Source organism: Gossypium arboreum, chromosome 11 (assembly GCF_025698485.1).
Source record: "Gossypium arboreum isolate Shixiya-1 chromosome 11, ASM2569848v2, whole genome shotgun sequence".
In the NCBI taxonomy this organism is placed as follows: Eukaryota; Viridiplantae; Streptophyta; class Magnoliopsida; order Malvales; family Malvaceae; genus Gossypium; species Gossypium arboreum.
Window position 1 is genome coordinate 15,893,619 of NC_069080.1, and position 16,263 is coordinate 15,909,881.

A 16,263-nucleotide genomic window follows, 5' to 3' on the forward strand; every position below is an offset into this window, starting at 1 on the left:
TTAATTTTACCATTAAAAACGAGTTCATGTATGTTAGCATAAGTTTCATGTGCACGTTACATGTTATTTTTGATTATTCCGTGTCACTTTTAACCGTATAAAATAATAAAATTTTAATATACCAAATAAATAAAGTATACCAAAAATAACAAAAAAATTAGTATATAGGAAAACCATAAAAATAACTTAAAATTCTATTTTTCTTAACAAATATATTTAAAGAGAAACTGGATTATCACTTTCAATATCTTAAATCTCTCATATTATTATTATAGACATGGACAGACATAGAGAGATAACCTAATAGCATCTTATTATATATAGAAACAAAGCTAAAGGGAAGAAATCAAATCAAAGTGTGCTATTTTTTAAAGGAAAGAAGGTTTAGATTAGGAAAAAAAGAAAGAAAAACATTAATGGAAATGGAGGCGCATATATGCAGACAAGGTAGGGGCCCTCAACGCAATGACAACAAACAACAGCGCCACCACCACCGTATCCAACACCTTCCCAACTTGACATTTTCTTGCTTTTCCAGGTTTCCCTATACCCACCAAATTGTAGCTTGACAACTCTTTCTATATCCCCCTCAATCCCATCTTTGTTCCCTCTTTGCTTTCTACTTTTCTCTATAAAGTTACAAACTTTACTTCTAATTAATCTCTCTATCTTGTCTCCTAACTCCTGCCCTTTAAAAAGTTTGAAACTTTGGTTGAAGAACCAGGAAATTCAGTTTTCTTTTTCAATGCAAGGAGGTGTTGGTGATGGTGGTTCAGAAAGTGGGTCAGTGTCCACTGTGTCAAGGGAGGAAAACATGGTGTTATCCTCGGAGGATTCTTCATGCCCTGATCAGTCTGAGTTGGAGTTGGGTCTTGGGTTGAGCCTTGGTGGTGGTGGTGGTAGTTTTAAGATGCATCATGTTTCAAAGAGTAGTCAATTTGCTAGGATTTTGACTGCTAAGGATCTCCCTTCTCTGGTTTTTTCTGCTGCTTCTCCATCTTCTTCTTCTTCTTCATCACCATCTTCTTTAAGTAGAGCTGATGTCACAGCTAAGACCAAGAGGACTGCTGATTCCATGGCTGCTGCTAATGGCTTTAGGTATGGTCTAATTTCAGGATTCCCTGTAAATTACTTTATTAGGTCCCTGCCATGAATTTTATATCCTGAATACGGTTATCTTCTTGGTATATTTCCTAAATTGATATGCTTTCCTAAATTCTGTGGTGACACTTAGTTTACCTTTCTAAGGTATGTATCTCATCAATTACAGAACTTTAGTACTATAAATACAAGATCAGGTGAAAGCTAGAAAACATCCAAATAGAGAAGCTTAGGTTAATCAAGATTTTGTATGATCTGGGATGTTTTCACTCTATTTTAAGATGAGTCATTTTGGGGGTCATACAAAATTGTTAGGTTGTTCAGGTTTGTATATGAATTTGGGGTACTTCCACTTTCCTTAAGATGGGTCATTTTGGAAGGGCAAACAAACTAATTAGTGAATATGCTTATCTTCAAGATATAAATGATGATAGATCACAATTCTGATTTGAATACATGTTCCACTTTGTCGGTGATACGATCTTTTGATCAGATGATTGGTTATTATCTCTCTCAGCTCATCTTTCTTCTAACAGGGTAAAGCATAAAACTGTTGATTGCCCCAATATTATGTAATTGAACCACCAAGTCTTAAGAGCAAAACCAATTCCCAGCAAGTCGAGGGGAAGTTTTTCGGTACACCACTTTATATACAAAACTGCATGTTTGGAGCCATCAAGACCAGTTTTAAAGTGTACATTTATTCTTTTGTAGTAACCTTTTTGGTACTTCATGAGTAGCTGAAAGCTTTTTTTTTTTTTTCATGTTAACATACTATTGAGTCGTGGTGGTCAGGTGTTAATTACTTATTGGCAGCTTTTGAACCTTATCTTAGCTGATATTTCCCCTTTTAACATGTCTTATTTTCCTTGAATTTAAAACAGTCAACTTGTGGGGTGGCCTCCTGTCCAAACTCATAGAATAAATAGCATGGGTAACCAAGCAAAAGCACTTCCCGCTGAAGGGTTTAACTCAAAAATGGAGAACCCTAAAAATGAGACCTCTATGGTTGAGAAGAGTACCATCGGCAGCTACCAGAACAACGGTAACGCTAAGCTCAGAAAATCTCTTTTCGTGAAGGTGAATATGGATGGGATTCCAATTGGAAGGAAGGTTGATTTGAATGCCCATGGATCCTATGAGAAGTTGGCTAAAACTCTGGAAGATATGTTTCTCGAAACGGCCCCAAGTGTTAGTCAAGTAGGTGAGGTTTCCTTATTTTGTTTTGTTTTGACTTTCAAATGACGACTTAACTAGTAAGTGCCTATTTAAGTACTGACTGCAGGATGCTGTACGCTATATGCTGACCACTTCTTAACTGATATATAGAATTTTAAACAAATTGATTCTGCATTCTTAAGATATTCTGTTAGATGGTCATTGAAGCATGCTGCATGATTCTCTTTTATGAATGTTACAATTTCTGTGATTAGGATCAAGGGCGCTGGAGCATGGTATGACAAATAAACTAACAAGACCTTCGAAACTGCTGGATGTATCTTCTGACTTTGCACTTACTTACAAGGACAAAGAGGGTGACTGGATGCTTGTTGGAGATGTTCCTTGGGAGTATGTATATTTTCAATTGTCACTCACTTTACATATGACTTTTACCATGGCCTCACCCGCTTGACATTTTTTAAAGGCTTATATCATGATTTGGCACATGAATTATATCATTTTTCTCACTTTGGTACCTAAATCTTTTTTGTTCCATTTTGGTACTTGAACTATCATTTTTGTTTCATTTTACTCCGGGAATTACCGGCACCCAATGAGAACGTGCCACATGTCATGTTGTTATTGGTAATTTTTTCTGTTGGGGTAAACTAAGATGAAAATGAGTTTAGGTACCAAAGTGGGAGGGCTTCCTGAAGTCGATGGTCATCGTGTCAAGCTTGTGAGGGAGGCTTCATTTAGGGACACCATAGTATGTTACTATGTATGGACACCTCGATGTGCGGATTTATGTCTGTTTTTTAAGTATAAAGGGGCTTAATTAGAGAGCTTCATGACAATAAAGTGAACACCTTGAAGAGGTTAAAAAGCCTATAATACATGGATTCCTTGGCCCTTAATTTCCAGTTCAGATAAAGCTAAATTTATTTGCAGATAGTAAAAAAGTAGATTTAGAGATGCGTATGGAAAAAAAGTAAGATATAGAGATGCATATGGATCAAAGTTTACCACTTGTCTTAATATATATGAATCTTCTCTGGTTCGACTCAGGCTGTTCGTTAGTTCCGTGAAGAGGCTTAGAATCATGAGGACATCAGAGGCAACCGGATTGGGTACGTAGATTCGTAATTCATAAACTCTCATCTGAATGTGTTTACGTTGCTTCTCCATTCATAGCTAAGGTTTACTCCACAATTCATAATTTGCAGCTCCAATGTTACAAGGAAGGAACCAGAGGCAAAGAAGCAAGCCCAACTAGAATACTATTCTCTCAAAGCCGACCATAACACGAATAAGACATGCTATCCAAAGCAGAAAAGAAATACAACATAGTTAAAAGCATTTTGACTTTAGCAAAGTTTGAACCTTTGTAGCTCTCTGTTTGTTTGTATTATTTGATTACATGTTAGGAATAGTCACCATAGGTTTTCAAAGTCATTAGTTTTTCAATGTAATATATATTCCAAAAACAACAATTCAAACATAAAGGGTTGTTCCACTTCCATATAGAGTAAAATCATACGGGTGTTTTTTCCATCCATGAAAATCAATTTTCAATTTTTTTTTTAAGTTCTTGTTCATACAAAAGATTGATGTTTTGCTTTTAGATTCGGAAAGCAATAAGTTATAGTAGCAAACTTGGCAACCAAAACACGGTTCAAGGAGCCAGCTGTTTGTCCAATTCAAATGAAGCAATGGGGAGTTTCAGCCGTGATGGTGTCAGCTTTGGACATCGATATTTGAATCAAAAGTTTTAAACCCAGATTTATGATCATTTTCTTTCCAAATCTTTCGGTGGGAAAGTTCCAAGTGAAAGCATCAAGCCTGTAAATCCATCCCATCTGTGGATTTGCTGGCTCCAGTTATTTTTGTTCATCTAAATACTAAAGCCATCATCCAGCTCACACCCAGATGCATTTTTGTTCTTTTGTCCTGGTCAATGTAACCCAAGAACCAATAAATGTAAATACAGGCATGTGAAAAACAACAAATCATGTTTGCCTTCACCAACAGCACAACTGATATAGTCATTCGATGATTGACTCCTGAGGCAATGCAGATGTTCTATAGTGTGGAACTTTATGCTCAAAAAACTACTGTATTTGGGAACATAATGGAAGTTGTCCCCCATTTTACTTGACGTAACTGACTAAAAGCTAAGAAATGCTATAAGATTATGATAATTAACAGACATGGCAAAAGGAATATAGTAAAATGGTACAATGGAATCACAAAAGCTGATTACAAAACCCCCAGAGAGACTGAAGCAAAAAAAAAAAAACAAAGTCATTAGTAATTATTTCTTGTACGAATTTGTATGACAAGCACAAAACATTTCAAAGAATCAATAAGCAAAAATACGTGAGCTCAAAAGGAGAAAACTATATAAGAACTATGTTTGGTGCTGGGATTATGTATATATGTTTTTGTTTGAAACAAGGCCAAGAGAGCCTGATATGCCTGGTGGCAAACATCTATAGTTGATGCATATCAAGGCACTTACAAGGAACTCTTGTTTTGCCACTGGGAGACTGCAAAGCTTTAGATCAACTTATATATGCTGCTTCACCAACTTCCATTTATGATTGATCTCTCTGCTCGTTCTTCCAAGAATTTTTCGCAGCTTCGGCAGATTGATCTCTCTGCTCGTCCTTTGGTTTTGAGAAGAAAGGATCCCATTCGTGAGCTCCGACCTCGCGCTGTCCTTCGTCTAATAAGTCGTACTTCCAACTGTTCTCCTCCACAAAGTTATCATATTCGGTACGACCTTGGATGATGTTCCTCCTCAACTTAGTGACTTTATTGATCACCGCATCTACAGCAACATCGAAAGCATCTCGAAGAGTCTCCAATTTAGAGCGAGGATCAGCATATATTAACCTTGGAATGAGATTTATGACTGCCTCTCTCATGATCTTCACTTGCTCAGGAGAAATTTGACTAAGCCTCTCCTCTATACTAACATTCCGTTTACGAATATCATCCTCTGGGATGAACACTGAATATGTAGTATAATTCTTCGGAAGGTGCCAAGTGTACTGTGTGTATGCCGAGCCAGGATGGAAGAAGACAGGAATACAACCAGCCAACATTGAGTCGAAAGCAGATCTTCGTGTGTATGAATCTCCTTGAGGCTGTAAGCAGAACAGGGAGCTCTGGAACATCTGCATTATACTGCTTGGTGAATGACACTTGCTCTCCCCAAAATCACATTCCAACAACTTGCCCACCTTGGACTGCCTGCATTGATCAATAATCTGCCCTCTTATCGACTTGGGGTTACCGGGACGAGGTGCACCTGCGAAAGAGAAAAGCCATTTCCGCTCCAGATTCCGCATCCGATCTTGCCATACAAAGACTTCCTCATCCTTTGCAGGATGGAAGTATGTTGGATATGGAATCCCAAAATCATTTGCATTCCAAGGGCTCGATTCGACCACCAGCATTGACATATTCCTTGCAGCAGGTAAAAACAGAAGCTTATTACCCCAATCAGATTCCTCCTCGGTCAATCTCCTGAAATCCCATGTGATCCTCCCAGCTACCAGGAAATGATCCTTCCCTCCCATTATACCCCACTCAGGCCTCTTCATCAGCCAGTCAACCAGATCGAGCGAGGCGGCGTCCCGCCTCGAGATATTGTATCCCCAAAGGTACCTTGCAATATCAAACCCCGCATAAAAGGGCACAAATATTGCAGCTGCGATTGATGAATCATTGGTCAAGCACTCATACTGTTTCATTCGATTATTGAATATCACATCCACCGCAAACTGGTTGGTGGCGTACCACCCAGTATTCTCAAACACCCCTTCCACATTCTCGAGTGGTGGACCAAGCCCTTCATTACTCGTAAACTTACACATATTAGTCCAAAGGCTCAAACTCTTACACTCCTTAAGCATATCCTCATTGAACCTCGGAGGAAGATTGTGCACATAAATGTACCTTCCCCCACACAGATCACTCTTGTTTTCCACCGTCCTTAAAGCTCTCATAAACGGATAAGTTACCACCTTTTCAGTCGCCGTATTCATAACGGGTTTCACCACTGGTGGTTTCTCCTTGGTCACCCGAGCAGGGATGGACTCGACATTGACGATAGGAGACTCTAGTTTGAACGGTGGCGATGGAACCGAGTCCTCAATTGTGGTGCTCCGTCCTAGAACTACGAAATGGAAATAGAAAAGCAAAATCCAGAAAAATGCTGATAACGAAGCTAAAAAACAGAGCCGGGTTTGTTGATTCTTAGGGGAACCTTTCTCCATTGCTTCGAAAGGAGCCAACGCCCCTGGACGGCGTCTCATCAGAGTTCGATCACCACCTGATCAACAGATCCCCCGAAAAGCACCCCCCCAAAAAAAGCCAGCTTTCTCACTTGATATGAAAAAATAAAAAACCTTAACAAAACCCCCCAAAACCCTGAATCTCAATTCGTCTGCTTAAAAAGAAAGGTACAGTAAGACCTGAGTTTCGAGCAGAGATCCCAAAAAAAGAAGAAAAAAAAAGGACTAGAACTTTACAACTAAAAAAAAAAACAAAATTCTAATAAAAACTGGAAAAAGGAAATGAGAATTAGAGCGGATATATAGTAGAGATGGGATTATATGCAATAATGGAGGTAGCGAAAACTGAGAGATTGCCGTGATATAGTTACGGATCTTTTGGCTGACTTTTACCAACAAATTAACTGCAAATATTTCAAGAGAATTTTTTAATTCCAAGAAAAAGGACTTGCAAGTGATTTTCTTTTATTTTATTTTCTCGGAAAATAATTTGACTGAGTTCAGGAGCTGGAAATGGAGGGGGAGTAGAGAGAAAGACTATATACTTATAGAGCGCGTATAGGGCGGCGCAAATTAGCATTGTGCGCCGACTGGGGCTGTATAGTGTCGGTAGCCGCTGGGATCTAGCCACGTGGAGTCACGAGATGACGTGTTCAAATTTCGAAAATTCTAATTCCCGGAATTCCGTTTGCATGTAAGGTGGAAAAACGTTACGGTCTACGAGGTTAATCTAGGAAAATGGTATTACTGTAATTTGACACGTGGGAGAAGTTGAGTGGATGAATGGTGGAACCACGTTCATGCGATCTACGGTAAAATTTCCCAGGGCCGGTAGTCCAGACAGAGACAATTTGTTTTATTTAGAAAAAGAAATAAACAAAGTGGAAATAGCAAATTTTGACGTAATTAAGAAACAAAAAGGAGCATTTTGAAATTTAGTTCTTAATATTATGATTGTCTGGGCATTTTATTTCTAATTAATGAAGTTCAAATTTCCCTTTCCTTTAAAATTCATTTATAAAGCTTTATATCATTTTAGTTATAGTTTTACGAATATGTATTATTTATTTTATAATTATATTGTATTTAATCTCTAAAACTAAGTACTTGATTTATTCATCATGGTCATGGTTAAAATAATAATAATTAGCAAACCTATTGGAAAATGAAAATTATTTGATTTGTTTATTCCAATTAATTATTATAGGAAGAATAATAATATCAAAACAAATACTTGTACTTACCTCAAAAATAAAAATGAAAAAGAAAATTTTTGAATGACCGAATTTTAATCATTAAATAAATTTATTTGATAATTATAAAATTTATAACAAATTGTCGATCAAATTTTAGTCCAGTTGGTATCGATATTATTGTCTATGGAAAAAACGTAATATTTGAGTATGTTGAAACATATTATCCTCTCATTTAAAGTATAAAATTTACATTTCCTACGCATTTTTGCAACTTTTCTTTTTTGTCACAATATTTTTATTATTATTTTTCTTGATATGTTTGAGTAACTATTAATTTTTTTACTTCATTAAAATGAAAATAATTAACATTTAATATTTTAAATGTGTTGAGTAAACATATTAATTTTTCTATTAATATAAAAATTCCAACTAAAAATGTTGAACAAGTAGATATACTTATCACTTCATGTTTAAACTTGTTAAGTTATTTTTTACATATATTTGAAATAAATTATCTTTTCTTTAAAAAATAAATTTAAATAATTATATTTAACATTTATCTAGAACTATTTAAAATAATATAAAAATATTATATTAATAAGATTAAAATTAAAAAATAAATAAATTCCAAACATCAAGATCTTTTATGACACATAATTGTATTCAATATTTTTACTAATTCACAAAATAAAATTTCTAAATAAATGCAATACATATAAATTCTATTATTAAAAGTTTAATACTTTATTTTTCAATTTATTGAGCAATCCTTTGAATCTTCCACAACTATTTTCTTCTTTTTTTTTTCATATTTTGTTTTTTTAAAGGTAAATTTATTAATTCATTCAATGAATGGAACCATACAATCCAGAAAAAAAAATAGCAAACACTTGTCATAGATGGTCAACACAATAAAGGCTTTAGTCTTAGCATCAATAGAACATTATAATACATTGACAATTAACTTTGTCACAACTCAAGCACAACGTATTTAAAGTGATTGCAAGCACTTAATACGATAAGGAAATTAGCCCCGGATGATCCAAAGCGGTGAGCAAAAATCGACAAAAGAATCGAGCATTCACCAAACTAGAGAGAGGACGACAACAAAATCATCCCTAAAATTACTTGTAAAATTAATACTACATGTATACGTAAGACTAAAAAACGTGCTATAAAAGCAAACAAAAACTTCTAAAACTGAAAACTTATTAAACAATGGAAAAACAAAAAAAAATATAAAACTTAAAACAACATAGGTTCAAATCGTCACGTGAAATCATTTATTTTTCTAAAATACTCTTAAAACATAAACAGATTAAGAAGTTGACGAAGAGTCGCCAATTTTTCAAGAAAAATTATTGATGGCCAGTAGAGGTTTAGCAAATGACAAGCACCATCATCTGTCAATTATAACTTGTGGATATAATAAAAATACCCACAAAATATATCTGTAGGCTGAAAAAAGAGAACACATGTGTAGTGAATGAAAAGAAGAAATAAATAAAGTGTTAATGGGAAAAGAAAAAGACGGGCGATAGTCGGCCTGGAGGCTGACACCGCAACAAAAAATAATAAACAAAAAACATAAGAAACAAAATATATTTTTAATTTTTTTTACTATATGGGTAACAATAACTAATTTATAAAACAAAATTCATTATGATATTCAAAATTAAAAATATTTAATTTATAAATATATATAATTATATTTTTATCATTTTTAATTAAAAATAAAAAATTACCCATATAATTTCAACCATCAAATAACTTTTTTTATCATCTCTATTACATATTATTATTATTATTTTCACGCACAGCATCCAATTTCTTGTATTTGTTTATATATTCCTTCTTTAAGTCGTGACTGCTCTAGAAAAGGAGAAAAAAACAAAGACGTGATAAATGGTTAAAGGGTAGATGATGGACGGAGTTATCGCCGTCTCGAGGAGTGTGCAATAGGGAGAGCGCGTGGGTGTGAGCCGGAGCCTACAATGTGGCATGTGGTGGGGCAACTAGGGATGCATAATCATATCCTAAATATGGATTGGCCACCATTCACTAGCCTGCCTATATATTTAATGTTGATTAGATCAGTACGTTTAAGCATGCTGCCCACAGAGCATTGATTTAAGTTAATTGATATAGATTCAAATCTCTAATATTATAACAAGATTAAATCTTAAAGATGACGGATGAAATCTCAGTTATAACATTCAAGGCATAACTCTGTTTTCAATTTTAGAATGTGCATGTAATGTAAGCCGTTATGGTCTTTTCTTAAAATATAAATTTACCCTTTTTTTTCTTCCCCAACAATTTCATAACATTATTGGTTAAATAATTAATTGATGCAAAATGCGAATAAGAAAACAGAAAAAAAAAATTAAGCATGTCAAAGTCAATAATTTTTTTTAAATTTATCAAATTGAATAGGTCCATAAATTAAAACTCAAATGCAAAGTAGCAAAGTCAAATGGCTTTTTATAAAAAAAAGTAGTCAGCTTACACTAAGATTAGCCCGCATTCCCCTGCATCCATTTCAGCGGCATGAACCTTTAAAAGAATCAAACCGGTCTGGCCGGCTCTCACCTCCTATATATATAATATACACTATATTATGGTCTTCAATTAATTAATAATCTAGTACTGTATAAGGGGATGGTCTAATTATAGTTGATAACGACACATTATATTGGTTTCTTCTTTAAATATTTATAAATTTAAATTATTTCTATATTTTTTTATAACAAATGGTAAAGTTTTGAGAAATTGTCACCAATAAACATGTATAGATAGAAGTCTAAGTTTGAATGGGGGACCATTCCCAAAACTTATTAATAAAATGGTAGAGAGGGGTGATATGAAGTTTAGGGAATACATGTGAAAGTGTCTCTCACGATTAAAATTAAAAAAGTAATTAAAAAAATATCCTTGTCTGGTATAGCTAAGCTTGCAGTTGAACAACGTTGATGTAACATAAGGAAGACGGAGATAGGGAAGGTTGTGTTTGGTAGTTAGGGAGATAGTATCCCCTTTGCCATTGCACTAAACTGACTCGAGGTGGGTGGGGTTTGTTTCTTTCATCACCACACACACTTCCTTTCTTTCTTTTTTTTTTTTTTTTGAGAGGGGGGTGGGGTGTTGTTTAATATTAAAACACCATTCATGTGTCGACGTCTGTATTGTCACTCACATCTGTGGTGGTGAATGGACCGCATGTGTTCTACAAAACATGAAATAAATGAGAAACAGCGCCGGTATGGATGGTTCAGTACATGTTATATCAACGCCACACTGTAACTTGATGCATAAATAATTTAACAACTAATAATTCCCATGGATCAGATTTCTTGGTTCCAATCAAATAATAGTTTCTTTTTAATGTACAAGTCAAAATGAGAAAGATCAAATTCTAGTTAGGTTCTTGCCCCAGCATTGATTCCAAGATCCTAAAACTGATTTCTGGGGTACTACTCGACACTGTTTGATTGTTATCCATAGCTTTGTTTTTAATTTTGTTACACAATTGATATAAACAGATATAAATTTTTCACCACATGAAGTGAATTGTGGGCAAACCAATCATTTAGCTTGAACCATTTCATACCTCCAATGAGAAAGAAACAAATAAAATGGTTTCTTTTTAACAGGAGATAACCTCCCAAAGGATGATCTTTAAAAACAAGAAAAATTACAAATGAGATTAAATATTTTCTCACAAATATATAATCACATGAAATAACTGAAGGGTGCTTCCCCTTATTATTCATTCCTAGTTTCAGCCAACGCAAAAAAGCCCCCCTTCTGTAAAAAAATTAACCTATGATGCCACTAACTAGTTAAGTCCCAAGAGTTGCAGATGTTTTACATAGTGATTAACCAAGTATCTCAACTTTTATTAAATCTTTGCTACTCAGCAAACTCACATTCTTCGTTTTTGGAAAAGGGAAACTACAACTATGCACTCTTTTGGTCATTCTTGTCTTTAAGAAATTGATGGCATCACATACCGGAATAGGCTTTTCAACATCGGAGGCGTTTTTAGGACCAAGAAAAAGGTAAAAAGGAAAACACATCGGGAAATGAGATCCAAAAAAAATTAAGGATAAGAATCTGGGTTAACTTTTTCACTGACTGTAGAACCAAATTGTGGACCGCCCTTACGGTATTGAATAAGATACTCGACTGGGTAACCCTTCAACTTATGGGGCACAATACCCAAATCCATAAAAGTTAACGCTGCAAAACCCACCACAAAATAAAAGAGGAAATGAGATGAATACATCTTGTAAAAAGGAAAACTTACTGGAAATGCTATTGAAATTATGACAAAATGACATTAACATATTACAGTCTGAAATTATTTCAACTGACCATTTTCTGAGACAACAGTATCGGTTGCAAATGCATGTATCTGATCCAGATTGAAGATGTCGGGATTTGGTAGTGGGAATGGCACTTTCTTGAGTAATACCTCTCTAGGCATGGCAATTGCCTGAAACCATCGAATGATGAGCTGTTAAATTATAACTCAATAGCAAACGACAATGAGCAATGACAATGAGACAATTAAGAACAAACATGAGTACTAGAAGCACAATAATCACTTAAACATAAATGAGAGCCATGAATAAGTCATGAAGGGCACAACATGCCTCCCATTGAAATTTTAAAGAAATCTTGACTGCCAGTATAACTAACTTTTACCATAATATATGCATAAAGACAATACTAACAAATTAGTCAGAATAAAAAGCTGCCTTAAAACAGCTAAAGAATTGCTTGTGGCACTTGTCCAAATACAAAGGTTAGAATTTTACCTTTGCAACCGGTAAAGGTACGTTTACATAGCGTGGCCATTCACGGATCGTCTCATACATAAGCTCAGCCTGCAGGGCATTTTATGATCAGTTACACCTAGAAGCATTGATTTGATAAATGAACAAGAGGGGCAGTAATTACCAGTTCATGCACGGTATAGATCTCTGGTCCACCCAATTCATAAACGTTTCCCATGCTGCTTCCATCATCTTTCAAGGCCGCAACTATTGCAGAAGCAACATCAACAACATATACTGGCTGGATTCTGTAATGAAACAACTGTCAGAAAAAGATGCACAAAGCTTCCAGGAAGAAAAGGACCTAATAGATTTCAATTAAAAGGTTCAGGTTATAATCCAAAATTACTTGGTAGATCCACCACCAATGAGTGGGAGAAAACTATATTTCTTTGCAAAATGTGCCCATCGATTCATAATACGATCCTCAGTACCAATCATTACAGCAGGTTTCATGACAGTAGCCTGCACAAGAAATAATATGATAAAACTGTTGATGTTGAAACCATATATAACAAAAAGAAAAAGTGGATGCCTACGGAAGACCAACTTTAACAAGCTAATCAAACCTTTTCAACCCAGTTTGCCCTTTTACTACTCTCACTTAACTTCCCTCAAGCTTATTCAGGAAAGAGGTGCTTGTGATTTTATTATGCACTTAGGTTCTGCGCCATTCATGTTCTTGATATGATTGCACTACCTGAGTTATGCATTATTCAAATGATTTCTTAAGAGTAGAAATCAAATGTTCATACCAAGTCCAAAACTAAGTTTGCATAATGTGAAGTTCAACTTTGACCCTTCTATTGCAATAATAAATGCACTGCGTTTTCCAGGTCACTTCTTTGAGAAATTTCCTAAAACGCTATCAGCTAAGAAGTATCAAAAGTTTAGTATAAGCATTAATAGAAGTGAAAAATAACAATCTACTCAAAATAAAGCTTATAGCAAACAAATGAACTTGAAATTTCCTTTTGCTTGAGATGATAGGGAAGTAAATCATAAGATTACAACAATGTAGAATCAGCTTGCAAAATAAACAAAGATGTAGGAAATCATAGTTGTAATCTAAAGGAAGAGTCCAGTAATCAACTTCATATTTTCACCTTCAATCTGACATTGATGTTTGAAACACGAAATTGATCTCAATTCTTAAATGCACAAGCAATAAACAAGTCCAGATAAATAAAACATGATATTGTCGTTAAAATAAACAACAAATGGATGCACCTAACAAACACCACAATAGAGTCCAAAGCATTTAGAAAAACATGTTACTTAGGAATACAGTAGTGAATAACAAAATTAGAGAAGCCACAGAAGAGACAAAACCAACAGCAACCATGACAACAACAGAGAGACTTAAACAATCCTATAAAACTGTGTCAAAATTAACTCTCTCATTTTAAAAAAAGCACCCAAATTTTTTTGGTCCAAGATCCTAGGATGGCTATCCATGCACTTAAAGATAAATAAAACAAACCATTTTCATATCTCCTTCCAACCTAATTTTCTTTCTGCTCCTTTTTGCACAGCATAAAGTGTATATTATATTAGATAATACTGTTTCATATTATTAATACACAGGCTCGCTTTGTTTATATTATAATAAATTGCTAATAATCATTGCCATCTGACTTTGTAGAAACTAAAGATTAACTACCTCAGGAAGTTCTTTCAAAACAGCTTCTTCTCCAGCAGCCTTAGCTCTTAGAAATCTTGATGGAGATGTCAGAGAAGACCCTAAGCAAGAAACTTGAATAAATCTCATGATACCACCATGTTCTTTGGCAATCTGAAATCAAGAAGGAAAAACTAATACATTAAGAACTAAAAACTCTACAAAATTAAACTTAGTTAAAAGTAAACATGGTTGATAGCAGAAGATGATGTAACATAAGTCACAAACTATACACTGTTTCTTAACTTTGTCATAAATATCAGACAAATGAGAAAAAGGAAATGCAGTTAAACAACTTGCTATTTACATTCAAATTTAAAGACCCATATGATAGAGTCTAAAATAGCAAGCATACCCAACTCTCCTTTCCTGAAAAGTTCTAAATAATTCATTTTCTTCTACGCCAAACCCCACACCTTTGTCCAAAACAGGGACTGGAATAACATTTAGCCCATACACAAGAATTGATCTAAATTCATTCTAATAACATCATCAAGAGATCAAGGGTGCCAATTTCAAAGTGAATGAAAGTTCCAACATACCACTGCCAGTTGTTCTGCCATGAAATGGTTCACTTCCTCAAAGCTAAAGTTTCTTGTCTCATACTCTCTTCCTGCCAATATTAGCAAGACTGATCAAACGAACAAATCCAACATTTAAATTTACTTCATTGTTATTATCAGAAGAAAGGCATTGTGTACCAATGAGATTGATAACAACATTAGCCTTTGCCATCACAGCCTTGATTGAATTTTCATCCCTCGGATCGTATTTCATTGGCACTATCTGATAAAGAGAAATATCAAATTAAAACCAAATAAAAACACAATAAGCACTTCAATATGAATTTAAAGAAAGAAGGGGAAAAAAACGCAATTCCATAAGGTATGCAACCTGTCCTAAATCTCCCATCAACTTGAGATGACGAGGGTTATCCTCGGAACCTCTGAAGGGAACTAACACCTGAGATCCCATTTTAGCTAAAATAAAAAGAAAAAATCAGTATACACAAATAAACCTTAAAACAACAACAACAACAACAACAACAACAACAGCAAGCTCTCCGTAATGTACACATTAAGGCAAAACAATGTACAATAATAACTACGAGATTAAGTTTAAATACCCAGTTGTTGCACAAGATAACGACCAAGGAATCCAGTAGCGCCGAAAACAGTAGCAATAATGCCACTGCAGGGGAAGGGAAAATCATTTGACATTCAAAGAGAAAACTTTTAAAGAAAAAAGTTCAAATCCCAAAAAAGGACCTGACGGAAGATCGGCCACCGGTGCCCTTGCGAACGAGGTGGCCCATGCCCTTGTGGGAAGCCAGTGTAGATCCGTATCGCGGATGATCACCTCCATAGTCTGAAAAGGAAAATCGATAGTAAATGATTTATAACATTTCGATAAGAGGAAAAAGAAAAAAAAAACCATCAATTTGTTGCAAATATTAAACACCATTAAAAAGAAGAAGAAAAGATAAATTGGAGAAAATAAAAAGAGGGAATGGAAATGTTACAGTGATCGGAGAGAGCGCAAATAGACTTGATAGAAGAGATTGAAGCAGTTGGCCTCAGAGATTGGTGCCCTAATCGCCTCGTAATCGCCTGCATCTTTTCTCAGCTTAGCTTCTCCGCGCGCGAGAGAGAGAGAGAGAGAAGGGACGTGGTTAGTGTTGTTGTTTGAGTTCAAAGGATAGATGATTTGGATTTTGATTTGAGCTTTGGGCTAATCTTTTTGAGCCAACTGGATATGTTGGGCTTTACCCATCAACTCATTAGGCCATGGGAGTTGCGAGTCGAAACATGTATTGATAATATATTTATTTTGGCTTTTTCATTATAATCATTTTTAACAACTTTCTTTTAAGGATTATAAATAAAATTTTAAATGTTTCATTTGAGACTTTTCATCTTTGACAAACTTAAGTAATAAAAATTTCTCATTGCAACTTTTTTCTCTATTATTGTATCATA

The 16,263-nt window shown here is 34.8% G+C and overlaps 3 protein-coding genes across 3 annotated transcripts; 1 reads left to right on the forward strand and 2 right to left on the reverse strand.

Moving 5' to 3' along the window:
• Positions 1-339: 339 nt before the first annotated feature.
• On the forward strand, positions 340-3,826 carry LOC108487167 (auxin-responsive protein IAA11). The gene is made up of 5 exons (XM_017791435.2): positions 340-1,098; positions 1,986-2,305; positions 2,535-2,670; positions 3,331-3,392; positions 3,489-3,826. The coding sequence occupies exons 1-5, from the start codon at positions 746-748 to the stop codon at positions 3,536-3,538; spliced, it is 921 nt and encodes a 306-aa protein (XP_017646924.1). The 5' UTR covers positions 340-745; the 3' UTR covers positions 3,539-3,826.
• Positions 3,543-7,081, reverse strand: LOC108487089 (xyloglucan galactosyltransferase MUR3-like). The gene has a single exon (XM_017791322.2). It carries the CDS (start codon positions 6,585-6,587, stop codon positions 4,860-4,862), a length of 1,728 nt encoding a protein of 575 aa, XP_017646811.1. The 5' UTR covers positions 6,588-7,081; the 3' UTR covers positions 3,543-4,859.
• A 4,320-nt stretch (positions 7,082-11,401) lies between these two features.
• On the reverse strand, positions 11,402-16,002 carry LOC108489651 (NADH dehydrogenase [ubiquinone] 1 alpha subcomplex subunit 9, mitochondrial). Its single transcript, XM_017794332.2, has 12 exons — positions 15,807-16,002; positions 15,553-15,652; positions 15,411-15,475; positions 15,179-15,264; positions 14,986-15,070; positions 14,827-14,897; positions 14,267-14,398; positions 12,953-13,068; positions 12,728-12,851; positions 12,586-12,654; positions 12,140-12,260; positions 11,402-12,004 (listed from the first exon to the last, which is right to left on the reverse strand). Exons 1-12 carry the CDS (start codon positions 15,898-15,900, stop codon positions 11,865-11,867), a joined length of 1,203 nt encoding a protein of 400 aa, XP_017649821.1. The 5' UTR covers positions 15,901-16,002; the 3' UTR covers positions 11,402-11,864.
• Between the last annotated feature and the right edge of the window lie 261 nt (positions 16,003-16,263).

Coding starts and splice junctions, on each gene's coding strand:
- LOC108487167 (XM_017791435.2), top strand. CDS start 746: ATGCAAGGAGGTGTTGGTGATGGTGGTTCAGAAAGTGGGTCAGTGTCC. Junction 1,099..1,985: donor GCTGCTGCTAATGGCTTTAG/GTATGGTCTAAT, acceptor AATTTAAAACAG/TCAACTTGTGGGGTGGCCTC. Junction 2,306..2,534: donor CCCAAGTGTTAGTCAAGTAG/GTGAGGTTTCCT, acceptor TTCTGTGATTAG/GATCAAGGGCGCTGGAGCAT.
- LOC108487089 (XM_017791322.2), bottom strand. CDS start 6,587: ATGAGACGCCGTCCAGGGGCGTTGGCTCCTTTCGAAGCAATGGAGAAA.
- LOC108489651 (XM_017794332.2), bottom strand. CDS start 15,900: ATGCAGGCGATTACGAGGCGATTAGGGCACCAATCTCTGAGGCCAACT. Junction 12,655..12,727: donor TCTATACCGTGCATGAACTG/GTAATTACTGCC, acceptor AATGCCCTGCAG/GCTGAGCTTATGTATGAGAC. Junction 12,005..12,139: donor TACTGTTGTCTCAGAAAATG/GTCAGTTGAAAT, acceptor TGGGTTTTGCAG/CGTTAACTTTTATGGATTTG.